The following is an 11,051-nucleotide window of genomic DNA, read 5'->3' as shown; positions in this document are numbered from 1 at the left end:
CAAGACTCAGCCAGAGAACTTTGAGTTTGTGTTCAGTGGAACATGTAGCTTCATTGCTGTAGAGGGCAGCATCAGCCAGGAACCAGTTTATTCATTTCAGCAATTGTACTGGGTTGATTGTAATCAATAATAAAATGATAATAAAAAGTTTTCTAAAACGTTTTTCAAAATGGCTACTACTTCTTTGCTACTAACTCAACTGTAACTCAGTAACTCACTACAGCACTATAACTATATATAGTTGTAACTATAGTTATATATACACATCACATTACTTAATTTTCTATTTTAGTTTGATTAGCTATAAACCAGTTCAACAATATCAGTATGGTGGAACTTTCCATTGTAGCATCAGTCTAAGACAGATATATGTACACACTGGACTCATGTGGGTTGAAACGTGGTTAATTGTGAAGCAGTGTCATCTGGTAAATGCCCACACCCTTTCTAGTGTAGGCTCTACAACACAAATAGTTTGTATTAGACTTTTAGATATTTATTGTGTGTTGTAGGAGCCCAGAACTACGTTTTAAATAGATTATCTGACTATTTAAGGTCATGGATATTTATATGTCTCTCAGATGAACATACTCCTTTTTTATTTAGGTGAACATACTCCTACAGCGGTTACAGCAGTGGTTAGCATGCTGCGCTCCTGTTACCCAGGTTGCAGGTACGACTCCCTCAGTGAAGGGTTGCGTCACGAGGGGCATCCAGTGTAAAAGCTTGCCAAATAATTTGCTGTGGCGACACCTGACAGAATAACTCAAAATGGTTTATATTTTTATGTCAGAACTGACTCCAATCCCGTTTTTATTTTTTCCTGCATTCTGAACCAGAATGCATGGTTTTGAATTTTGCCCCCTTTGATTCGCAGTGAAGGGGAGTTTTTACCTTGTCCCCCTCTGGTTCTGCCCATCATCACCTCCAACATTGGACCTATCAGCCTACAGAAACTACATGGCTCAGCCACCAGCTAAGCACCAAGACTGCTACGAAGAACAAGAGGATAAGTGTTTTACCTTTATTTTCAATGGACCCTATATTTCTGTGCACAGCTCTCCACCTCAGACTGCTTTGTGAATGGGGTCCAAACTCAGGCTTCCGACTGTGGTGGCATCGTGGGGACCTTGGGCCTGTTTCATATTACCCTCATAGAGGGGCAAAATCTTTCTCTTAATATTGTCTTTAAATTTAAAACTTTATTTTTTATTTTTTTGCTATTTTGCAAAGATGACAACATTAATTTTCACATGAACGAAACAACAATTGTTTAGTTTGCAGTTTAATATATCTAACAGTTCAACATATGATGTCCTCTGTCTTAGGTTAAGGTTAAGGAATGCATAACATCTTTACAAATATACAGATAATCACAAAACCAAAAATAGACTGTATCATCTATTAACCATAAGAAAACATATCTGTATCTTGGACAAAAAAGATTTAAAAGCTATAAAACAGCCACATAGCAAACATGTTGAAATACTATAATGTCAAATTCTTTTAACGTTTAGAAATCATCTATTTTATATTTGAATCACAAATGTGCAACATATAAACTCCACTGTGTCAAAATGAGACTATGTTGATTTCAATACATATAAAGGTCCATATTTGCTCTTCTCTGCCTCCAATAGTAATTTTATTTATTACTATAGCTAAACGCTTACATGTCACATTTTGCTAAAGCTTCAAGCTTGATGAAGAAACCAGGGTCCTGCTGCACAACCAATGTTTCCTCTAGAGGTCAAGCGATGTTCTCATGTGCTGTGCTCTCTGAGCCAGTTCCTTTGCAAACTGCTGAACCTCTTGTAGAGCTTGCTTGTCTGGAAAGCACAGTGCCGCCTTCTTGGTGGCCACTGCCAGCTGCTTCAGGAGAGCACACAGGTGGTTGCTTTTGCAAAGAAGGCTGTGGTCAGAGCCTTCTCGCTGGGCTTCCCTGCACAGGGTATCTACCAGTCGTTGGCCCACCATGATCACCAGCTTACTTTGTGAGATGAATTTCTCCGGTGGTTGTCCGTCTTGAAGGCAGGTCACAAATCCTCCAATGGCCTTCTGGAGAGCGCCGAAGTAGAGCCGACAGTGCTCAGAAACAGATGACAGTCTACCTTTTGCGCTGGACTCGCTGGAATGTTGCTTGTTATTAACCTAAGCAGTGAGAAATGGAACAAAGAAGATGGAGGTCACATTTTACAATCAAATTACAATTGGGGAACTCCACTAGAAACAAAGGTTTACACTTCCAGCTTCCTAACACTACGTCTACACCAGGGTAGTGACCATAAATTGGCCTCTCGTCCCCACTGGATTTTCCACCAGGATGGTCTCCGTTGGTCTCCATCACAGACAGTAGAATAATTTATCGGTATTATCCCAGTATGTGGTTGTGTAAACTATTACTCAGGTTCAGGGTCCAGGATTCATGATTAATCTCAGGCATATCTACTGTTTTTGATGGTCAGATTGCCAATGTTGCCCAAACTCTCCTATTTTATGATGGGCAGTTTGTATTATGGTTGGATGTAAACTTGGCCTAACACTCAAAGGTGGTTGTATTACCCAGGAAAAACCAAAGCCTTGATTTTAAGTCAGCCAGTCTTCCTCACCTGGGCCTTTATAGATGGTGGTTTGGCAGCTTCTTTTGTTCCTCTTTGTGGCTCTTGCTGCTTTTCAGTTTCATTCTGGGAAATCAAAAACAATACATGAACTGTTTACCTCAGTAAGTGACATACAGTATATAATAACATTATATATATGATTACCTGTAGTTCTACATAGTCAGTGTCGTCCTCCGCTGCTTGGGAGTCCCCACTGTGTTCACTCCTGTGCGGACTTTTCTTTATTTCTGTCTGACTTGTGTTGCTGAGGGTCTCTGTATCTTTCTGAGGGGGTCTGAATAATAGTTTGCCATTGGCATTAATGATGGACACCAGGCGCTTGATGTCCTCTGGAACAGTCCGTGCCACCATAACAAATCGGTCCAGTTGATCAGGTGCATGGACCTGCTCTGAGTCTTGGCACAGCGTGCTGAGGAGCCAGCCAGCCATGGCCAAGGCACCCACCGTTTGCTGCAAGATCACACCTGAGTCCTCTACAATGGACAGCTGTTTATAGAGTCTGGTCTGAAGGTTGGCATCAGTCAGACGATAGGCATTACCCTTAATGTCCAAAGCAAAGTTGAGAAAGCGTGTCAAAGAATCTACGATCTCCTCTGCTGCTTCTTTAATCTCCTTCAAATGTTTCTCCAGATGTTCCTTCCTCCTCCAGTGACTGCTGACAAATTCCATAAGCCGCGGCACAGCCCTGTTAACGGACTCCTGCAGGTCCACAAGTCTGCGGCAAGCCTCCTCTTGGCAGAGAGTCACCTCCCGCAGAGGTTCTGGGGAGGACGAGCTCAGAGCCAGAGAGTCACACGAGCTTGTGGAGGAGCTGGAGGCTGTGCTGATTCTTTGACTGTCTGGTGTAACACGAAGGGCTCTCACACTCTCATCTTCTTCCTGAATCAGTGATTCTTTAGTTCCTGGAAGGTCATGAAATGTGGTAACAGCCAGGAAGTTCCTCATCCGCTGCAGACGCACCCGTTTGAGTTTGTGAGCAATGTTTGGGTCAGCTCTGCAGTCTAAGGGGACATGGTTAACGAGGAGGTGGCTGAACGCTGGAGGTGGGGATTCCTCCTGGGTTGTTGACTGCTCTGTAATTCTATTTGGTTGCTTGTCACAAACTGTGACTCTTGGCAGCTCCTTAGGTGGACTCCTGTTGTCAACAGGGCTGTGTTTTGGTATGTCATAGATTGAGGGAGCTGGACTGGCTTTTTGAATGGGCTGAGCACATGAGCCATACGGCTGCCTGTATATAGGTGTGGAAGGCATGGTGTCATAGAAACCTGGATGTGGGCTTTGTTTTTCTGGACCAGCTGGCACGTCATAGATCCACTCAGACTTCTGGGGGTTGGGAAGGGTACTGTATCCACCAGCCCTTTTCTGCTGGGTATCTGAGGGAACCGGGATGTCATAGTTGGGTTCCTGAGGCAAAGGTGGTGGAACAGCGTACACCTGTGATGAAGATGAAGCAGATAATTATTTCTAGTGAGGACCCTCCACTAGTTTGATCCCCAAAATAAAAGCCAATTCTTTTATGTTCTACACAGTAAAAGCATTTTATAATGACCCCTAACACTTTGTAAAATGATTTCAAACCGAGTCTTTGTGGCAGAAACTTACATAAGAGTCCGATAGGCTGCTACATTTTAAGCTATCTGGAGAGTTGAAGCTCTTTTCAGGCTCCATGTTTGGGATCAATGAGCATTTTTGTGGCATTTGTCGAGATGACGCCTGCAGATAGAAAATCACAGTAAGAAGGAAAGTCTCAGACAAACGCGGCAATGAATCTACAGAACAGCTCAATGTGTGCTCAGGAGCGTAGCTTACACTGAGGGGAGAGGTTTGTCTCGCGGGGCCTGGGACATCGTAAACCTGCACTCTGGGGCTGGGCGTGATGCTGAGGAATGAAGACTGCAGGTAAAACAGACAGACTTTAATACTGAGGTTGACTGGAAACACGCCTTGATCAAAGGAGCGCCTATTTCATTGACCTGGGCTAAACGCATGCATGCCTTTATGGGGACAGCGCTGGCTCTGAAGCCTGGTGTGAGGGCCACAGAACACCGGCACGTGTGCACTTTGCCAATTAACATAGCTCCATAATAGAAACCATGCTGCTCAATGAATATTAGGTGACTACTGCAAAGGGGGGCAGGACTCCCCTGAAGCAGAGGGGGTGGTGAACATATGGGTCCATATCTCCACACGTTCAGATGCTTCTGTCTCTCTGGGATCCCTGGCAGAGCTGGTTGCTGTTTGCAGTTAAAAGTGTCTGAAGTCTGTGTCTGTTTGCTTTTTACAGCCCCATAAAGTCTCCAGTGCTGCAGGCCTGTCCCCATGAAAGGCCCCTGCTCCCCATCTGAAAGCTCTTTTGCCAGCAGGGGTTTCACAGCATTGCAGTTCTGCCGGTCTACCTCTCTAATCAACGGTGTTAGCACTTCCTAAGGATGTGAACCACCGTTGACCTTGGAGGGATCGACTGACTCACAGCTACCTGTACATTCATTTTCCCAAATGTGAGCTGTAGAATGTCAATAAGAAGAAAAGCCAGAGGTGCTTTGAAAAAAGGAAACAGGTTGTGTATAAACACTGGAGAGAACTGAGTTGTACCTTGTTTCCCTCAGCTCCGTCGCTTCTGTACCTCCGCAGTTGCAGGTGTCTGGAAGCCGATATAGGAGCGGATGGGGCTTCGCAGATCCTGTTCATGAATTCATAAGTGGGACTGCTGGAGAGTCGGGGCACACTTGGAATCTGGTAGATGTCTTGCACGCTGTCGTCGGTGGTAGTTTGAGTGACTGTGTGTTGGCGTGTGACGTGGCTGACGGGGCCTGCGGTGACTCCAGGGAGCAGCAGCAGCTGCAGCCTGTTTGCTGGAGCCAGGCCGTGGCTTCCATACAGGGAGCACTGCCACCATCCACTGGTACCAGCCACACTTTGATCCAGCACCGTGAGGATGTCTCCCTTCCTGAAGGCCAGTTCGTCGGCACACTCGGCAGTGTTGTCATACAGGGCCTTGGCAAGTTGGCTCTAAAAATAAAAGGAGATCAGGAGTCACGAGACAAAAGTGATGAGTCTTAATGTGCAGCTGTGGTCTTTGTTCCAGTCCACAGGCGCTGAGGGCTTCACTGACCTACAGTTCTGAATAAGGCAACGTGGCTGCTTTGCTGCTGAGAATCTAATGACAACATTTCCTCTTGTCTAATCCTGCTGCTAGTTGCATGTGTGACTTATCGGTAACTAAACATGCAGCATGACACAAGGTCGCTTCGTAAATCTCTCAGGCACGAGATGTTGGTAGAAGGTTGCAACATGGCCTCCAAATGTGTTAGGATGCTTAGACCAGGTGTGGGAGCTGCCGCTTCAGAGCTGGGCAGTGTTTTTCTCTTTGCTGCTTGACGCCAACATTTCCGCTTGTAAATAAATAAAAGAATAAAATAAAAACTGCTCAACTGTTGTGTATTCAACATGTCAAGTACAAGAAGCATCTGTTTGATTTGATGATGGCTTCATATAAAGTCAAATAATCAGAGCTTTTAAATGACATAGTTCTTCTGTTTTCACTTCCTCCAAAGAGATAAACAAGCTTCCTTGTAGCTTCCTGTTGCTGCCTTCCAGCTCCCGACTTCTTCACTCGTCTCTCCACTGACGAGGCCTCATTTCACTCAACACATGGACTGAATCTCATTTCTTCCTCTTTTCTGTATATGACTAATCTAAATTGGATTATATTACACAGTAACACACGCACACTAACTGAACTCCCCCAGTGATGCAGCACCGGCCGTTAGAGGAGATCATACCCTCGGCAACAAACCGTCCATTCACCAGCGGAGCCCAACCCGCTCGGCACCTGTTGGGTTTCGGCCCTGTGGCGCAGACTGACCACAGCAGACACACTGGGCCAACCCTGGGCCTAATCCTCTGGGTCACGCGTCAGACGTGCAGGCAGAGTACACGCATGCAGGCTCAGATGACAGGCAGCAGCCACGGCAGATTGATGGTGCTCACTTTTCTTCTTGCAGTCATCAGTGCATTGCTGTGTGACACCAACCAGTAGTTTAGGAAGAAAATGATGTGTTTGTGCGGGTCCGATTAACCTGCAGCAATAGTCCTGCCTGTACCGTGAGCAACCCATGCTTGTCACACTGCAGCGTATGGTGTGATCTGGTACATAAATGTGTCAGCGTTTACATCCAACCAATGTTCAGACCACCATTACAGCCACAACCTCAGCTTCTGAGCAGGATCCCACACGTTTACTCTCACCCCGACTCTGCGTTGGTCCCCAGGCTCAGTAACAAATTCACATTCAGCTGTGGCTCCTTTGGATGCCTGCACACGCCTGCTTGTGCTGATCAGCCTGTGTGACAGCTGGCCTTCAGCACTTCCATCACACAGCTGTCCCTGCCCCGCCCCCATCTCCCCCATCTCCCCCAACTCCCCTGTTCACAAATTAATATGGGCCTGTGAAGCACAAAGCAAGAAATGCTTTTAAAATCCCAGGACAAGAGATTCTGGGCAACAATAAGCAGCGTTAAGCTAAATTAGCTAAATTAAACAGTTATAAATAAAAGCATATGGTTGGAGTTAAATATATATATATATATATATATATATATATATAAAATATGTTCTCCTCTGGCTGCTCCAGCAATTGAATTTCCCCACTGTGGTGTTAATACATTTTCACTATCCATCTATCTATATATCTATCTATAATAAGGTAATGTGACTGTGACTCAATATTAAAGCTCCATATACAGAATTACTAATTATGGTTGGGTTACTGCGATTGGTTAGAAAGCAGAGCTTCAAAGAGAGGCTAGAATTTAACATCCCTGCTGCTACAGTGGTTCAAATGATTAATAATAATCACATTTTAAGTGACTCATTGACAGGCTGGTGGATGAGCTGCTGTATTCAGACTTGCTCATGTAACCAGTGTCATGTTCAGCCATCACGTATTTCATAACTGTGTTAAGGAATGGAAATACCCTTTAAGAAAGAGGGAGACTGCATGAATCCAGACCTACATACAGACAAGGAGACACATCCAGCAGCACATTGAGCAGTCTGGGATGTGACTCCCAGTGTGGAGGTGACACTTTCTGGGTTCAGGCGACCTTTAGAGCCTTAAGTCAGGGGTCGAGCCTGGGGTCAGGTCAGCTCCTCGTCCATCACACCCTGGGACACAAGCCAGGCCCAGTGCAACACCAAGGTGGCAGTGACCAGATCTGTCACACTTGGCTAAATGTTAACTCGTGTATGGTGTTTTCCTATTTGATGAAGCAGAGCTGACATGATCTTTCTTCTTTTTAATCTAAACAGGAAGTCAGCATGTAATTATGACATGTCGGCCTTTCCCACAGTGGCTTCGATACAGAAGACGGGGGCAGAGCAGGAGATGTGGAGGAGACAAGGACAGGGAAACACATTACGGGAGATGTCTGGTAGCCCCATAAATGATCTTTCAACATGCTTGGAATTCATTCCTGCTCCATCGTTTTTATCATCCTAAATGATCCTCAGATGTGCTTCGTGGAAAATCACCTTTGTCGAGCTTCTCTTCACGCCAAACAAATCCATAAAAAGACTCCATGGCAGTGACACCGACTCGCTACAGCTGCCCTGGTATTTCCTGTATGGGAGCTGATGTCAAAATCTCTAACACAAACACACACAGACAAAAACGTCCAAGGGCATTTTAAAAGACAATCAACATTCCACATAGACATCTGATAGAATATAACTATAAACACAACTGGAATGAATGTTCAGTCAATCTAGTGGGCGCCTTTCTAAAAAGGCCAAAAGCAGCAATGTTTCAGTTCATCAACAAGCTCAGGGCAACAACAACTGTGGGGAGAATAGACACAGATCAGTACGACGATGACCAGCGGACTGGTCCCAGTCTGAGGCAGGTCACCTCAGCTGAGAGTGGCCTCAATGTCAGAGAACAAATCAAGTTGTAAATCGCTGCATTACAAGAAAACAGCTCAGAGTAAAAGATTATGAAACTTTTCAAAGAAGAACCACAAAGTTTTCCGGTTACAAATAAAGGGTTTCACAAGCAACAAAGCTTCAATAAACTGGTTGGCCTCAATCGTCACTTCGTATTAGCTACCGATCTGTCGTTTTCTACTGTAGTGACTCATCTCTACTGACCTAATGACAGTTTATGAGTCTCAGCACAGAGCAGGAAATGACATCACAAGCAGAGCTGTGGATTCTTTTTAAGGGAAGTTTAACAGACATCACCAACAGCTGATCCAGCTGCATCACCTTAGTATAAATAAAGAAATTGACCTGGCGGTGAGTTGGGCCTGGGAGGCGAGAGCGTAGAGGAGCACTAACATTCAGACATTAACATCCAGCCTCAGTCCTTCACCAGCACTGTTTACAGTGAGGAGGGGGACCAGCGCTTCCAGGCTCCAACCTTGTGTTGTAGATGCAGAGGAGCTGAGGTCAGTGAGGTGGTTTGTCATCTGACGAGTGATGATGTTCCGACAATAGGGGGTCACGCGGTTCAGCCTCCCTGGGAAAGTCTACGCTCATGCTCATGTAACGCTGGCAGGTCGTTGTGTTCCTGTGTGACAGTCACTGCTGTGACTGTCACACAGGACCTGTAGCTCACAGCTCGGGTTGGAACTAACAGGCCCTCACGGCTTGTCTTATTACTCAGTGTACCATCAGCCGGTAGCTGTTGTGAGAGCAGACATTAGCACACTTTTACGTCAAAGTAAAACAAGTCCAAGGTGCTTTTTGCAGCAGATTTGATTTTAACAGCAGGCGTGAGTTTTGCGTAACAGCAGCAAAGTGGTTTAGTTTCCTCTCAGTGGCTTCACACTGCAAATATTCAAATATTTTTTGTCAAGATTTGGTTGTAGACCAACAAGGACACAATATAATTATTGAGAACAGTAATGAGGACTTTAAAACTCACTGGTCTCTCCTGTCATTCGCTTCTGCCTGAGTGTTTGAGGCAGGTTTGGCAGATCACACGCTAGTTTGGGTCTGAATACTGGGCGGCTAGTGTTTCGATTCTGAAAAGTAAATAGTTGCTTCTTCTTTAAGACACGGTGGAAACACCGATGGCTCCACTGACCCAGTTCCCCTGGTTCGGATCTTTGTTCAGCCCCCTCAGGATGAAGACAAGCCTGAGATCCTTCGTTTGACAGGATGAATGATGACAGCTTCTCTATATTCAAACCACCAAAACTACGCCAGCTTCCACCACACACCAGCCTCCTGCTGTGTGAAGCCCTCATCACTGTCTGACTGATTCCTGGCCTTGCACAACGCAAACAGACACAGCTGCAGCAGCAGCAGCAACAGTGACGTCCCAAAAATAGTTTTCCATGAACAAAACTAAATTTCAAACTGAGCATTGTTTTCAGAACGAAAATGAGGTTTCATCAGTGGACAATTAATCATGGCTTGTACAGGTCAGTGTGTTTGATAATAATAATAATTGAGTAATAACAGGACCTGGGCAGCCTTTGGGAACTGAAGAATCAAACAAAAGAGTGTTTCTACCCACAGGCCCCAGTGTGACACACATGGACCGACTACACTTCTCCACCTGCAGCAGCTTCTCTGTGCTTCTCGGCTGGAAACACTGCACAGATGAAATGTTGCACATCTGTTCATTATGTCAGTGAATGTGTTGAATCCAACATGTGCAACATTTGGTCAGTGTGCAAACTAAGTGGGTAGCTGAGATGAGGGGTCCACACAAAGCCAACAACAGATGCCCACAGACTGACAGGAGTAAACAGTGAGGACGGAGCAATCAGCTGATGCAGACGTTCAACCGCTGCCTGATCTCCCACTGGTGGATTCTAAGCAGCCACTTCTAATGAGGCTCGTAAAGTTTCCCTCTCTGCCCCGAGGCAGGAGCTGCCCTCTCAGGTTACATCCTGCTGTGTACAAACAGGCGCTAGATCCAGCATCAAACACAAAACCCATCACAGGACCTGAGCTGGAGTGAAACCTGAAGGGGAGCAAAGACCGCAGTACTCACCATGTTTGTTAAGCAGTCGTGTTCAGAACACTGAAAGTACGTGCGTCCACAGAGGCTCAGTCCTCAGTCATGAGAGAGTGTGGCTTTAATCCTGCTCGCTGCCTCTCAGGCATATTGTCTGAGCTGTCACTGCCACAGCCAGACGGTTTTACACCAGGGGCGTGGACAGAGCTCCATGTCATTGACAGATACTTCCCTGCAGCCTCATTGGCCTGACAACTGCCCCCCTCCCTCCCTCACAGCTGCCCCACCTCACTGCCTTTTGTTTTTTTCTTCTGCTAAAGCAGAAGTACAATCATTCAGTGGCTGGTTTACTTTTCTAACTAACTGGGGGACTTCTTTATTTTATTGCTTCCTCATTTTTAATTAATTTCACGTCATCCACATGACCTAGATTAATATAGCAGGTTGTAGAAGGGCAATTT

General features: G+C 45.5%; 1 protein-coding gene across 1 annotated transcript; it reads right to left on the bottom strand.

Annotated features, from left to right (window-relative positions):
- Positions 1-1,269: 1,269 nt before the first annotated feature.
- On the bottom strand, positions 1,270-10,791 carry cass4 (Cas scaffold protein family member 4). Its single transcript, XM_029152199.3, has 7 exons — positions 10,627-10,791; positions 5,214-5,630; positions 4,431-4,514; positions 4,224-4,334; positions 2,766-4,055; positions 2,610-2,684; positions 1,270-2,151 (listed from the first exon to the last, which is right to left on the bottom strand). The coding sequence occupies exons 1-7, from the start codon at positions 10,627-10,629 to the stop codon at positions 1,744-1,746; spliced, it is 2,388 nt and encodes a 795-aa protein (XP_029008032.1). The 5' UTR covers positions 10,630-10,791; the 3' UTR covers positions 1,270-1,743.
- Between the last annotated feature and the right edge of the window lie 260 nt (positions 10,792-11,051).

The sequence above is a fragment of the Betta splendens genome, chromosome 5 (genome assembly GCF_900634795.4).
Source record: "Betta splendens chromosome 5, fBetSpl5.4, whole genome shotgun sequence".
NCBI classification, from domain to species: Eukaryota; Metazoa; Chordata; class Actinopteri; order Anabantiformes; family Osphronemidae; genus Betta; species Betta splendens.
This window is presented reverse-complemented; position numbering and strand designations above follow the sequence as displayed.

Coding starts and splice junctions, on each gene's coding strand:
- cass4 (XM_029152199.3), bottom strand. Junction 4,515..5,213: donor ACGGAGCTGAGGGAAACAAG/GTACAACTCAGT, acceptor TTTTACCTGCAG/TCTTCATTCCTCAGCATCAC. Junction 2,685..2,765: donor CTGACTATGTAGAACTACAG/GTAATCATATAT, acceptor TTGATTTCCCAG/AATGAAACTGAAAAGCAGCA.